This window comes from Pseudorasbora parva, chromosome 13, assembly GCF_024679245.1.
Source record: "Pseudorasbora parva isolate DD20220531a chromosome 13, ASM2467924v1, whole genome shotgun sequence".
Classification (NCBI taxonomy): Eukaryota; Metazoa; Chordata; class Actinopteri; order Cypriniformes; family Gobionidae; genus Pseudorasbora; species Pseudorasbora parva.
Window position 1 is genome coordinate 13,781,403 of NC_090184.1, and position 16,343 is coordinate 13,797,745.

General features: G+C 36.7%; 1 protein-coding gene across 1 annotated transcript in view; it reads left to right on the forward strand.

The window, feature by feature from the left end:
- The window catches only part of LOC137038564 (glycerol-3-phosphate acyltransferase 4-like), a 51,983-nt gene that overhangs the window by 10,309 nt on the left and 25,331 nt on the right, over nt 1–16,343 (forward strand). Inside the window, exons 4-9 of the mRNA XM_067413236.1 lie at nt 61–394; nt 7,214–7,288; nt 7,482–7,571; nt 14,560–14,653; nt 14,722–14,837; nt 15,623–15,678. Of these exons, the coding sequence (XP_067269337.1) occupies nt 61–394; nt 7,214–7,288; nt 7,482–7,571; nt 14,560–14,653; nt 14,722–14,837; nt 15,623–15,678 (765 nt within the window). The remainder of the gene's footprint in view (nt 1–60; nt 395–7,213; nt 7,289–7,481; nt 7,572–14,559; nt 14,654–14,721; nt 14,838–15,622; nt 15,679–16,343) is intronic.

Here is a 16,343-nt window from a genome sequence, read left to right on the forward strand (position 1 = left end):
ATTACATGGATTTTGCTCTTCACAAAGACACTGTATGTTTGCGTTATCATTTCATCTCAGGCATTATCGCTAAAGAACCTACGTCGCTGGAAGAGGAGCTCAAGGAGATCCGGCGAAATGGGAGCAGTCGAGACTTGGACGGTTCCGCCTCCACCGCTACTGGCCCCTCCCCTTCCTCATCGGAGTTTGAAATGTCAGACACCTTCTACTTTTGCCGGCGTGGCATTGAAAGCATCGTAGATGATGAGGTTACCAAATGTTTCTCGGCAGAGGAGCTTGAGTCTTGGAACCTATTGACCAGGAGCAACTATAACTTCCAGCACATTAGCACCAGACTGACAGTGCTGTGGGGTCTTGGCGTCATCATCCGCTATGGGTTCCTGCTGCCCCTCAGGTGAGCAAGAAGAAAACGGTGTTTGCCATTAAACGTCAGTGATATTAAAATTCAGGTTGATGCTAATTATCATTTTAAATTAATGGCCAATAACCCATAAATGGCTCATATTAGAATTTGATGCTGTTTTGTCTAAATAAATGTAAAATAAAATAGTAAAACTAAAATCAGTTGTTTCAAATGCTACAAGTATTTTTTGGATCACAGCAGTTTAATGTCATTTTTAGATTTGCCATTTGAAATTTTAATGTTATGAAATAACATTTAGTGAGTGTTAGAGAACCAGGATTGAGCACCACAATTAAATATCCATATACTGGCAGGTATATATCAACTGATACCAAAAATTAAATATCTCTCATTTTGATCGAAATTGGATGTAATACCAATATATTGTGCATCCCTTGTAAAATAAACACAAATAAACCCTTATTCATGGAATAATCTAATGTAAAGATTAGAAAGAAGTATGCTAAAATGAAAAAAAAATAAAAAGGCTAATGCTAACACTAAACGCTTGAGGTACTGAGATATTACGTTTTTTGACACATGTACCATGCTATGATATGTTTGGGGACACTAAAATTTCGATGTAAGTTATTCCAAGAAAAATAATTTATTTGGTTAATTAGGGTAATTATTTGTATAAACTAGTATATTGATCTGCCAAAAATGTTGCTACATGATAAATTAAAATAAGCTGATAACATCACCGTTTTCTCCAAAACGACTGTACAGCCAAATAAAATTTTGTTGGAATAGTATCCTGTTTAACACTGAAGCTGTTGTTGTTTTAATGATTTATATATTAATTAGACATGATTTTTGATTATTGAAATGTAATCAAACGATTAAAATGTTATACAGGAAACCTAAAACAGAACACAATATTTGGTAAAAATTAAAACAGAATTGGATGGGGGGGGGGGGGGGGGGACTTATTTCATAGGGCCCTATACATGTCATTTTTTTATTAAACATTTAATACGGTTCATTATTTCAATTAATTAGACATGCTTTTTGATAGCATTTTCTTTAATGTAACCATTAAAAGGGAGTCCCAAAAAATTTAAATGAAAAAAACAAACCTGAATCCAGAAAAGTTGGGGAACAAAAAACGGATTTTGGGAAGAAATCAAATGGTTTTAATAGGGCCCTAGTATTGTGTGGTCCACTACATGTCATACAACAAAACAGAAAAAACGTTTTCTGCAGCACCTGTAACCTTCCAATGGCTTTGTAGAGTGTTGTCAGAATAAATAATAAATGTTAGTTTTGGTTTGGTTTGCTGATGTTATAATTTGACTTCATTCTAATTGGTCCATTCTGAGACACTTGCTTTGCTCGGGCACACAAGTCTGAATTTAGCGTCTTAAAATACAGGCTAATTCTGCCACCCCTTAGGGCCATATGGAGCTTCTGTAGGATTAATGTCAGTCCAGGTCAATGGCCTTAACCCACATTCCTTAATAGAAACTCTTCACCATCCTGTCTGCACATTTGAGATGAGGAAGATTGCCTGATATGTGAGCTCTATTTAATCAAACGTGCCCACCTGGGTATTGTGGGATTAATTGAACAGCAGCATCCATTAGGTCAGAGTTATGGTACACTCAAACTTACAAAACATTGATGAGTCAAACAAGTTCTGGAATTTTACAGAAGGAATATGCTACAATTTCTTTAAAAATTAATATATAAAATATAAAAAAATAAATAAAATGTGTGCTTCCTGTTTTACAGAGCTACACAAAACAAACATCAGTTAAAATTACGGCTGTCAATTAAAGTATTTAATCGCATGATTGTCACGAGTTAACTCACGATTAATTGCAATTTAATCACACATTTGTATCAGTTGTAAATGGATCTTGAATTAAGTTTAAATTAAGTTTTTAATACTCTAATCAACATGGGTATGAACAAATATGCATGCTTTATGCAAATGTACATTTATTATTAGTGAAACCATACTTATTCAATAATAATCAATAATACAGCATGAAGACTAGAAATGTATCAAAGGTCATAGATGTTCAAAGAACTTGTTCATGTTTCTTAAGCCTAAGCTTAAAGATTAAAATGAGCAGTGATTCCTCTCATTTTAAGAAAATAAATAAAAGGCGTTTTTACACTGGCAGTTTAGTTCCGAACAGGGCAGAGTTTGTATGAAAAATTGGTAATGTGAAACCTGAGAGCTCGCCAGTACCACACCATAGGCTTAAGACTTCAGCCAACAGAGAGAGCTGTGAGTACAGCCAGCACTCAGCTCGCAGCTGCAGCCTCAGGCATTCATGTTTAAACGGTGCGGCCAGTAGAGCAAAGTAAGTCTTTCAACTTCTCAAACTAATTCCTATGAAAGTTAAGCTTTCAAAGGCATGAACTGTAAACGCAGACTGTACATGCACTATGAATCTACGCCGCGAGTGCCATCGCGTTTACCTCAGCTCTCATCACAAGCTCATCCATGACTGTCAATGTGACTCCTGCAGCGTTTTGGGCTGTGACTGAGACTCCCTCAGATGCTAAATCACATATTGAACACACATTCAGTTTTTAATTGTAGTGTCTGTTCTCTAACTGAACTGATTTCATGAAGATGATCGCGGTCGCGGTGGGAAAGTGATCAGTGATCCAGTAATCTAGTAGCGGTGGCTTTGGGAATGGCCTCACAGGGGAGCGAAGCATTCTGGGAATTGTTGTCTTTCATCCCCATGAGACAAAAATACATTTTCTGTCTTTTCTCAGTCTAGAAAGCACCAAATAAAAAAATTATTTCACATTTCTACTACATTAATGACCGATTTTAATACAGATTCATCTTCCCAGCGCTGAAGTACCCCTTTAAAGTGAACCCTTTTCTTTCCATATTAATGTTTGCTGCTGTATCCTTTATATCTATGGATTATCTTAATTTCTCCAACTATTGGCTACGCCACGGATCAAACAGAAAATGCGTGCTGTGTTAATCGCACATTAGTAAAATTAGTGCAGTTAAAATGAATTTGCGTTAACGCGTTGTTATCGTGTTAATTTTGACAGCCCTAGTTAAAATACATGCTTTCAATGCACAAAGTGCAATCTCTTGCTGTAACGTAAATATTCATGCTACTAATATACTTACAACTGTAAGGTTTTTGAAACTAGTAGGCTATGATTCAACCCACCGGTAACAAAAGTCCATCTTACAACTGTTAAGTTGCAGCAGCTCCTGAATGAAAATACAACAGTCCACTGTGAAAATGAAAACGGGCTGAATGCGAAATCACCCCCCCAAAACCTCAAACACTGTCCCTACAGTACAGGCCAAAAGTTTGGACACATTACTATTTGTAATGTTTTTGAAAGAAGTTTCTTCTGCTCATTAAGCCTGCATTTATTTGATAAATACATAAAAAAAAAATAATATTGTGATATATTACAATTTAAAATAATTGGTTTTCAGTTTATTATACTTTAGATGATCATTCATTTCTGTGATCAAGCTGAATTTTCAGTATCATTCCTCCAGTCTTCAGTGTCACATGATCCTTCAGAAATCATTCTAATATGATGATTCATTTTCAAAGTTGGAAACAGTTCTGCTGCTTAATATTTTTTCATAACCTGTGATACTTTTTTATAATACTTTGATGAATAAAAAGTAAAAAATAAATAAAAATAATATAAAATAAAAAAAAGAAGCAAATGTTTTAAAAATAGAAATCTTTTGTAACAACAATATACACTACTGCTCAGTAATTTGGGGTCAGTCATTTTTTTTTCTTTCTGTTTTGAAATAAATCAATAATTTTATTCAGCAAGGATGTGTTATATTGATAAAAAATGATAGTAAATGAGATTTATATTATTTGAAAATATGTTTTTATTTTGAATAAATGCAGTTATTTTGAACCTTTTATTCATCAAATATATTAGGCAGCAGAACTGTTTCCAACACTCATAATAAATCCGAATATTAGAATGATTTCTGGAGGATCATGTAGACTGGATGTCACACATGTGACACTGAAGACTGGAGTAACGATCCTGAAAATTCAGCTTTGCATCACAGAAGTAAATGATAATTTAAAGTATAAAATTAAAAACCAAATATTTTAAATTGTAATAATATATCACAATATTAAAAATAAATTCAGTATTTTTGATCAAATAAATGCAGGCTTGATGAGCAGAAGAAATTTATTTCAAAAACATTACAAATAGTAATGTGTCCAAACTTTTGGCCTGTACTGTATGTTGTTCCACTAATACAGTTCACTTGAAGGCGTGAATAAAAACTAGTGTGTGAAGTCGGACAGCCGGTGTGTGTACATCGGTTGTACACTCGTTATTACGGTGCAATGTGGGATTGAATGAGTGCACTCAATGATGTCCACTATGGTGTTCGACACAAATAATGCCCTATTTGAGGGTACAGGGGGTGATTTCGGATTCAGCCTATAATAGCGTAGCTCACTGGCAGGGTTTGCAGCTTGATCTTCACGTTGCGTAATTACGTCACTTCATAACGTTACCATGGCAATAGGGGGAAATGTCTGCTCTTGTGTAAGTAAACACAACATTTTTCAACCTTCTGCTAAGATATATGTGACTTTTTTGCAATGAAAAAGCAGGGTATATGAAATCATGCAAGCCCTGCGTATTTTGTGCGCGGATATTGGCAGTTTATGCGGCGAAAACTGTGGCATATTTGAAAAAATGCGGGCCCCGCAAAAATATGCAGACTTTGGCTGATTATGCATTGAATTCTGCGATCGCATAATGCCATTTTTTCTGGAGGGACTGATTAGATCTGTGCATGCAGTCTTAAAGTGGCAACAGCCTAATAAACTTTCCATCTGCCTTTAATGTTAAACAAACAATCCCACAATGCATTGGTCTCAAACTTGAGGCCTGTGGCCCCCTACTTAACATCAAAGTTAAGTATAAGTGCAGCCTGCACGTTGTTCTGAAAAACATCTTTTTGAGGAGTCGTTGCTTGTGCTGTGCTCTCCACGCTTGCTGCGTCATTTCGTGTGTGTGTGTGTGTATGTGTGAGAGAGAGAGTTAGCTCAGCCCTCCCTCATGCAGTATAATTGGTTGACACCACGTGATTGACAGGAACAGAGGCTGATCAGACAGTCGAAACGAATGTGGTCTAACAGCGCTCAGATGGCCAATCAAATCAAAGTAGGCAGGGTTTACATTCTCTTTTGACTGGTGCAGTCTACACACACACAGACGAGTGCGTCAATCTATCGCGTAATGCCGTTGCGGAGAGAGACTAATCTCTCCGGTGAAATCACAAAACTAAATGCACACACACAAATGCATACAAAATGCAACGTGTCCATCCATGCTCTTAATATACAATCATTGATGAACATTTTAATGAAGAAAACTATGGGAGCGGATTAGAACTCTGAACATTCGAGACTATTTACTAAAAGTTGTTTACACCACTGAGGAACTCAAATATTAAAAGTGCGCGGATGTAGCCAACGTATTTAATCACTCATGCCAAAAATATCAGGACTAATAATATATTTGACGCAAATGAATGCAAATATTGTTTGCAAATAGTCCCAAATAGATTATTTCCCAACTAGAAATAAAACTAGAATTTTGTTTGCTGTTCTGTTTGACCTAGTTATAGCCTTGCTTTTAATTAGTCTATTATTTTAATTAAAAATACAAATAAATATTATTTCACTTATACATAATGATTTAATTTCTAGAGGCTATATTTAAAAAAATTGAGTTGGCCCAGAGAAGCCTATATGATGCATTCATGTTCAGAAGGAAAGGTAAAATTCAGACGAACAGTTTATGTTCAGAAGAAACATCCGTGTTGAAGAACTGTGGATAATAAAGATTGAGAATATTGGATCAGTTGTGTTCTTTTTTTTTTGTGTGGAATAGTTGATGTGGCCCAGCCTGACCCAGAGTTTAGCTTCAGCGTCCCACACTGTAAAAAATTATTTAGAAAACAAGTTACCTGGGTGCCTTAAAATTTTGAGTTCATTGAAATAAACATTTTGAGTTAATACAATAAACATTTTTGAAATTCGACAACCTTTATTAAAATATTATTAAAAGATTTTGTAAGCATATTGGGTAATTGTGTGTTTTATTTCTGATGACGCAGTGAAACATGCCAAATAGTGCTATTTTCATGATTTATCCATTTTTTTTATGTGGTTCAGATACAATAATATTTTGAGTTTCTATTTATTAAACAAATTTCCTGCATTGTATCAACTCAAATTTTTTATTTCAATAAACTCAATTTTAAGCCAACCAGGTTACTTACTTTTTTTAAGTTAAACCAACAAAAAATGTTTACAGTGTACGGGTAAATTGATTTTGAGATCTCTGCCACAATGGCATTTTTTGTATGATTACTTTATACAGTTTGTAGTAACCTACTTCTATAGGCCTATTTTTGTGCTTGTAGTTTTTCAGATGGGTCTAATGTAGTTTTTGTCCTATTTCATGTAAATAGTTTGTTCCTATTAGTTAGTTTCTCTTTTATCATTCACTGTTTACTTGTCTTCAGTAAGCTTGACAATTTTTGTTAGTTAGGTTAGTATTAGTTTTTTTGTGAAATTAAAAAGGAATGAAACAATCAAACTAATAGAAATCATTGAAATCATCTCAATATGTAGAAGGATTTGATTATACATTTTATTAGGATATTATATATATATATATATATATATATATATATATATATATATATATATATATATATATATATATATATATATATATATATATATATATAATTATTATTCCAATGTTTGAGTCAAAAATGTCTTATTTTTTATTTTTCAGGGTAACATTAGCAATCACAGGAGTAAGCCTATTGGTTGTCTTCACCACTATTATTGGTCTTCTTCCCAATGGGAGGTAAGTAACTTGATTAAACCAACAAAAAAAAACATTTAGCCATTTGTTTTGCTGTCTTAGACTAGTGCTGGACCACCATATCTGATGGACCAATAAATTGTCATATATTTTGAAGTTAGTAGTAAGTTTATATTCTAGACTAGAGTGTGATTTAATATTATGGATCTTAATGCGTCCCTGTGTGTGTTTGCAGGGTGAAAAATTTTCTAAGTGAGACAGTACACCTGATGTGTTATCGTATCTGTGTGAGAGCGCTGACTGCTATCATCACATACCATCACAGGTAAAACGCCACAGATCATATGTATGCTTCCTGGAAATCTTCAACCTTTCGCAGTCAATGTGCATCTGACAATCGCATTCTGGCACACAATCATGTACAATCGAACATACACTCACAAACAAGCAGAATCACACACTCTTAAAGGGTTAGTTCACCCAAAAATGAAATTGATGTCATTAATGACTCACCCTAATGTCGTTCCACACCCGTAAGACCTCCGTTCATCTTCAAGACACAGTTTAAGATATTTTCAATCGATCAATGCTTCGGATCGCCAATGTCATGGGATTTCAGCAGTTCAGCGATCCTAATCATTGATCGATTCACTGATTTATGGAACACGGAAGAGAAGACTGATGCTGAATAAAGTCGTAGTTTTTGTTATTTTTGGACCAAAATGTATTTTCGATGCTTCAAGTGATTCTAATTAACCAACTGATGTCACATGTGGACTACTTTGATGATGTTTTTATTCCCTTTCTGGACATGGACAGTAAAGTGTGCATAGACTGCAAATGCTCTGGGACTAAATTATCTTAAACTGTGTTCTGAAGATGAACGGAGGTCTTATGGTAAAATCTTTTAGTGAAAAAATTTATAATATTCGCACAAATATCCATTCTTTGCAGTCGGCAGATCTAGCAGTAAACACTCCTAGGTTCTCTGGCATTCCTTTATCCAAATTTACTTTATTACAACCTGAAATGCTCTGCAACCTGGTTTCTGGTATGAAAGCTACCACTTGTATACTTGATCCCATGCCTGGTAGCCTGTTTAAATCCTGTTTTGGTGCATTATGTCCCTCAGTTCTTGCTATAATAAATGACTCTTTGTCAACTGGGGAGATGCCAGCAGCACTTAAAACTGCTGCGGTTACTCCCGTTATAAAAAAGCAAAATTCTGATGTGAAAAATCTGTCAAATTATCGTCCAATCTCAAATCTATCATTTCTGTCTAAAATCTTGGAGGGTGTGGTTGCAGCTCAATTAAACAAACACTTAATTGAAAATAAACTATTTGAGCCGCATCAATCAGGATTCCGTAAATTGCACAGCACTGAGACTGCATTGGTGAAAGTCGCTAATGACTTACTAATTGCATCCGACTCCGGCTCCACGTCCATTCTCATTCTCTTGGATCTTATTTCAGCCTTCGACACTATTGACCATGTCCTACTACTTAATCGCCTCGAACATGTATTTGGCTTGTCAGAGACTGTTCTTGACTGGTTCAAGTCCTATTTTACTGACCGTAGTCAATTTGTTTTTATGGGTGGTTATAGGTCCAAGGTTGGTTCTGTTCATACGGGTGTTCCACAAGGGTCAGTCTTGGGTCCTTTACTCTTTAATATGTACATCTTTCCACTTGGTCAATTATTACAATCTCTCAACCTTAACTATCACTTTTATGCTGATGATACACAGATTTATATCCATACAAGTCCGGGTCAGCAAGTGAACGTTGGGCATCTCTCTAACTGTATTTCAGAGATACAGAGTTGGATGTCCAATAATTTTTTGTCTCTAAACGGCTCAAAAACAGAAGTCATGCTTCTTGGATCTCCACATCAACTGCGAAAGGTTGGGTCTCCTATTCTGTCTGTTGATGGCGTTGCACTGGAGCTTAAATCCAAATTAAAAAATTTGGGTGTCATATTTGACGCCACATTGTCATTTGAGCCGTTTATCCAGAATACGGTTAAGACATCATTTTATCACCTCAGAAACATAGCTAGGTTACGTCCAATGTTATCCTTTTCAGTAGCTGAAAAGTTGATTAACTCTTTTGTTTTTACGCGGATTGACTACTGCAACGGTCTTCTAGCTGGTGTATCTAAATCATCACTGGATAAATTACAATATCTCCAAAATTCAGCGGCTAGAGTACTGTCTGGGGTCAGAGCCAGGGACCATATAACTCCGGTCTTGGAGTCCCTGCACTGGCTACCTGTTAGGTACCGTATTGATTTTAAAATCCTTATGCTGGCTTATAAATCTCTGCACAATCTGGCACCTGAGTATCTAACTGATTTATTAATCCCATACACACCACGTCGCAATCTGCGCTCCTCTCAGAGTGGTCTTTTGGTTGTCCCGAAGACACGGCTTCATACGTGGGGTGACCGAGCATTTTCTGTTTACGCTCCTAAGCTCTGGAATTCACTCCCGGCCGATATCAGGGAAGCAAATTCATTGGTGTCTTTTAAATCTCTTCTTAAAACATTTTATTTTAGGATTGCTTTTACATGAACTTGATTTTATGTGCTTATTTGCTTGTACTTAAATCGTGTTTATTCATTTGCTGTTATGTTTTTATTTTTTATTTTTATGCTGTCTGTAAAGTGCTTTGAGAAACCTGCTTTTAAAGGCGCTATACAAAATAAAAATAAAATAAATATATTATGGGTGAGGAACGACATTGGGGTCAGTCATTAATGACATAAATTTCAATTTTGGGTGAACTAACCCTTTAACCAAACAATTGATATTCAAACGAACACACACACACACACACACACACACACACACACACACACACACACACACACACACACACACACACACACACACACACACATTCAGATGCTCCTAATCTCACAAACACTGACATAAATGCTCGCAATCACATAAACACTCACATACACGCTCAAAATTAGACCCTAACAATTTGCATACAATCATAATCACACAAACAACCACATGCACAACACTTATGCTTGTGATTATTATTAATTGGGGGTCATTTTTTAGGATTCTTTACCTAACTTAAGTCTCTGAGATCCTGACACCTTGAACTTCTGCAGGCTCCAAGTAGGTTGCAGTTCTTGAAAATGGTGGCACTGGAGACTAAAGGGTTCCTGATGATTTCGCACTTAATTCTTCACCTTAATTCTTAATTATTGTGCAGTTAACGTGTCTTTTCTTCGCCACCTGTTTTTGTCTGACCCTGCTGACCCAATGAGCATTTCACTGTCCAATGGCTTATTGCATAAGTATTGTATCCTTCTCATGGTTATTTAATATTTTTAGAGTTAAATCTCATTTTTGGCTCATTTTGTCTGTAAAATAATATGTGCTTTATAATTCTACACACCTGAATATAAGGTGCTTTTTTTCTAGCCTTCATGAACAATCATATATCACTTATAAATGATTAAATACAAAATTAATAGTAGTTATTAAGATGAATGTGTTTGACGAGGCGTTGGGTGGAAAAATGGTCCCGCTCAAGAAAATGATGGCAAGGTCGTGCAGTTTTTATTGACAGTGTTCCTGTTTACAGTTCATCAAAAAAGTAAAAATAAACATGGACATAATATAAATATACACCGCAGCACTTGGCTGGTAGAATTGGTTTGGAATTGGTTAAATGTGCCTGAAAAAAAAATATGATCAGAAAATCATTGTGCATAATAATGTGTATAAGCTCACGATCACACACATGCATACTTAGAATCAGATGCTTATAATCAAACGCTTACGATCACACAAACTGTCAAAATCACTTCCACAGTCGAACACTAAAAATCAGTCGCATGTAATCATTCAATCACACACATACTTACAAATCAGACACCTTCACAATCATGTATTCAAATGACACTCCCGATCGCACACTTAGTCATACATTATAAATCACATGCTCGCAGTTCTCTCTGAAGTTCTTCAAACCTGTCTGACTATATTCCTTGGGACACAAAAGGAAAATATTTTGGAGAATGTTCTATTCAATATGTCTTTCCTCTGTGTAATTACAGTAAATGAGAACTGGTTCTTGATAACTCCCCTGGCCTGTTCTGTATAGAGGGTGCGGACATGTTTAGTTTTTAATGTCATATGACACACAAAACCCTGTTTCAAACCGAGATAACGGAAAAGACACTGATAATATCATTTGATTTTGGTTCATTCACACTGCCAGTGATTTTCTGAAATCTGTGTGTGCGTTCACACAGCCCGTAAAGATCCGGTTTAGTGTAGTGGACAGCACATTCCAGGGCCCTGTTATGGCCGGGCCCCTCTCTTCCTGTTACAGTGGACAACGGGTTGCTACATTTTGATTGTTGGACTAACACAAACAAACTGTCCAAAAACAACAGATAAAGATGCTAGAACAGCTGCCAGATACCTCTTGGTGGGCAAGAAGAAGACCTCTGGTACCAAGCCCAGGAGTAATTCACAGTCAGTGTCTTCTCATACAACCAAGGTAAAAGACCTTAACTAGTGTCCCAAACTATGAGAGGGGGAAGGTGGCCATCTGATGTACTCATAACCACACTTAAGGTGACAGGTGATCCAAAAATCACAATGTCAGCAGTGACGTAAGTAAGGACCATTCATTACCTTACTTAGCGTCCTTGGATGGATGAAAGTTAAATTACTACAAATGACATGACATGACATCAGGATGTTTTGTGTAATGTATGTGTCAAAAACGCTTTTGTTGTGGCACAACAGCAGAAGAGTTTGCATCACTTCCTTGATGAAAACAATCTTTTTTCTTCGTTCCTTGATAAAAAACAAACCACTCTTTGTTAATTTGAAACATGAACGCTGATTTAAAACCCCTGCACGATAACTACGTTGCGGTACCCCGGGACGTGTTTGCGTTCACACATAAGGCACTCTAGAAAGTCTCAGGCAATTTTCTAGGATCAAGGCTCTGTGAGAAAGGGGCTAAACAGAGTGGGGCAGAATTCATGACACCGGAAGGTAACAATGAGGTAACTGCTGTGTCTTAGGATGTGTTCACACTTGTAGTTCATTTCACTTGGTTTGTTTTCTCTGGACAAAAAAAAAACAACTTTTCTTGTTCCGCTTGGCGTTCAGATTGGTATTTTCATCACCAAAACCTAAAGATACCAAAAGTTGAGCCTGATTGCTTGACTTTTATGACATATTGCTTATTTTGAGACGGAACTTACCGAACATCCAAAACAATGCTGTTTGCTGGGCTAAATGTCCTTGTTCTCCACTATATTGCCAAAAGTTGTGGGACGCCTGCCTTTACATGAACGACATCCCATTTTTAATCCGTATGATTTGATATGGAGTTGGTTCACCCTTAGTAACTATAACAGTTTCAACTCTTTTGGGAAGGCTTTCTACAAGGTGTTTATTGGAAGCGCATTTGTGAGGTCAGGCATTTGTGCACCGGTGTGTAGTCATGTTGGAACAGGAAGGGGCCATCCCCAAACTGTTCCCACAAAGTTTGGAGCATGAAATTGTCCAAAATGTCTTGGTATGCTGGATCATTAAATGGATAGTTCACCCAAAAATGAAAATTGGATGTTTATCTGCTTACCCCCAGGGCATCCAAGATGAAGGTGTGTTTGTTTCTTCAGTAGAACACAAATTAAGATTTTTAACTCCAACCGTTGCTCCTATAATGCATGTCAATGGGGTGTAATTCTAATTAGATCCCATTGAAATGCATTATACGAGCAAACGGTTGGAGTTAAAAATATTCATTTGTGTTCTACTGACAAAAAAAACACACCTACATCTTGGATGCCCTGGGGGTAAGCAGATAAACATCAAGTTTTCATTTTTGGGTGAACTATCCCTTTAAGAGTTCCTTTCACTCAAACAACCCCTGAAAAACAACCCCACACCATAATCCCCCTCCATCAAACTTTACACGTGGAACAGTGCCGTCAGGTAAGTATCGTTCTCCTGGCAACCGCCAAACCCAGACATGTCCGTCGGATTGCCAGCCAGGAAAGCGTGATTGGTCACGCCAGAGAACACGCCTGCTTTACACCACTGTATCTGATGCTTTTCACTTGGTGATGTAAGGCTTGGATGCAGCTGCTCGGCCATGAAAACCCATTCCATGAAGCTCTCTATGTACTGTTCTTGAGATAATCTGAAGGCCACACGAATTGGTGGTCTTTAGCTATTGACTCTGCAGAAAGTTGCATGCGCTGACCCCACTCTGTGATTTTACTTGGCCTACCACTTTAATGCCACCAACAGCTGACCCTGGAATATTTAGTAGTGAGGACATTTCACAAATGGACTTATTGCACAGGTGGCAACCTATCACGGTACCTCGCTTGAATTCACTGAGTTCCTGAGAGCACCCCATTTTTTCACACATCCTGCATGCTTGATTTTATACTCTTTTGGATATGGAAGTGATTGGAACACCTGAATTCAGTGATTTGTAGCAGTGTCCCAATACTTTTAGCAATATAGTTTGTATTTGTGTAGCCTACATATAATGGTATTTTGACCAGCAGAGAGCTTGTTATGAGCTTATAAGATGTGTAATGGAGTCAAAACAGCATCAACACCACCACCACACACACACACACACACACACATACACACACACACATAACTGATCTGCTGCGAGGAGTCAAGGATCTGATGCTTGTACTAAACTGTGATTGCAACATCACGACTATGACGAGAAAAAACGGGTATGCGTAAGCATTCTGTCCTTTTTAGGGTCTCACCAGAGTTTGTTTGGAAGCGACTGAGGCCCATCTTTTCAGCGGTCTCTGTCCACTTGTATGGTGCACACACCAGGATTCAGATGGCAGCTTCCACACTTATTCAAAGGAACCGCACAAGCAGAGCAAGCGCACCAGGGTTCATTTTAATTCAACCAACATGTCAAGTGTCAACACACCCTTAATTACAGGTTAGGTAAACTAGATTAGCATGTTAGCATAATTTTGAACTCTTTGTCATTCTCTGTCATTCCTGCGTCTCCTAAATGTGATAAAGTCAATGACCTCTTCTGTACATTCTCTTTATCTCTCTTCTCTTCTCGGCCTCAAATGTGATAGGAATAAAGAGTATTCTTTCTCTCAAGACCTTATCCTTGACTAGTCAATGTCAAGATACTACTAAACTATTGGATGCCAACAACTTTTTTACCTGTTTACTTTACCATAAACAGTGTTCTCCGTGTTTCTCCTGTAACTATTTACACTCTCTGCTCACATTCTCCTCTCTTGTGTTTTTCTCTGGAACAGTGAAAATAAACCCAAGAATGGAGGCATCTGTGTTGCCAACCACACGTCACCCATTGATGTCATTATACTGGCCAGTGACGGATGCTATGCAATGGTGAGTGTGTGCATTTGAGTGTATTTGAGAAAGAAGTTCAGAGGTTAATTTGTGTCTGTGTGTTAAAGGTGGGTCAGATCCATGGTGGGCTGATGGGGCTCATTCAGAGGTCTATGGTGAAAGCTTGTCCACACATATGGTTTGAGCGCTTGGAAGTTAAAGATCGACATCTAGTGGCTAAAAGGTAAAATATCACCACTTGTCTAATTTCTTTGGCTTTTGAACCAAAATGCTGTGGCCTGTTGCATAAAATCAAAATGATACACAGCCTAAACATTACACTTTTTTTTTCTTTTTTCCTCAGATATCTTATATATATCTGCTATATAATTTCTGCTTCTTAAAAAAATATGTCTTTTGGTGATTATTTTTTACCTTCATATTCTTGAATAATATTGTTTTAATTGAAAATAAGCATTTTCTGTTACATTTTCAAAAAAAGACCTCATTCCAGTCCAATTCTAGTGAAATCGTCAATAATAAATCATGCATTCAGTCATTGAGCGTCTGCTGACCTCTTGTGGAAATTGGGTAATTACTTCCACTACATGAGAGCGGCTTATGGAGATTATATGTGTGTGAGTGAGTGTGAGTGTGTGTGTTCTAAATTGGGGTCTCATTAGTGAATATGGGGGTATGGGGGTCGAATTGACCCGTGAGGGAGGGATTTGTTATTATTTTGTTTAAACCAAAACATTTTTTTTCTGGGTTTTCCTATTTCAAGTATGAAAGTTCAAAGCTCTTAGACATTGATGAACACATGATTCTTAAAAATTCTAAATAAAATAATTTTGTTTCAAAATTACCAAGTAGGGCTAATATAGTTTTTAGGTTTATGCAACTGGCTCCTGGATTCTTCTTCTAAAAAATGCAGTTAACATTATTAGTTGAAATAGCTCACTTGTTCGTGTTCTTTTATAACTCTCTTACTTATTGTTGTTATCATTAATCAAATGGGTTTTATTTCAGGTTGAGTGATCATGTAAAAGACAAGAGCAAACTGCCAATCCTAATATTCCCTGAAGGTAAGCTGAACTCATTCTCAGAAAGTATTATTGATGTGAAAGGGGAAACTAGGGGAGTCTACTACTCTTTGTTCCTACATAGACTACCATTTAAAACTGCAGTTGGTAAGATCTTAAGATGTATCTTATTCGTCATTTATTTAATAAAAAATGCTCTAAAAATGTATGTTTTTAAATTATTATAGCGACTTAAAGGGTTCTTTGAGGTTTTTATATAGCAGATATTTATATAGTAGGTATTCAGAAAGAACATTACCTGTAGTGAGTGGCCTGGCCTCCTCTCAAATTAGAGTCGTTTTACTAAGGCTGCCACTCATTTGAGCTACCAGATACCAGGCTACCAGGCCCCTAGGTTTCAAGTGTTTGGCCCCGCATTGATTAGGGATGGGCATTCGATTAAATTTTCTTGGTCGATCGTTGGGAGAATTGACGATCGACTATCGATTAATCATTAATATTTTTTATAATAAAATTAATTATTTAACTTTTTATAATTCAAAAATGCAATGAAAACAAAAATGCAGCATGTTTTTCCTCGATGAGATCTTTATTACAAGATCAACTTGTGGCAGACAGTAAACTACGTTCGGTTAGCCAAACCGAGTTAGGTGATGTACAGGGAAGGCATATACTTCATATTAAACAAAAATATATAGCCTACTGAT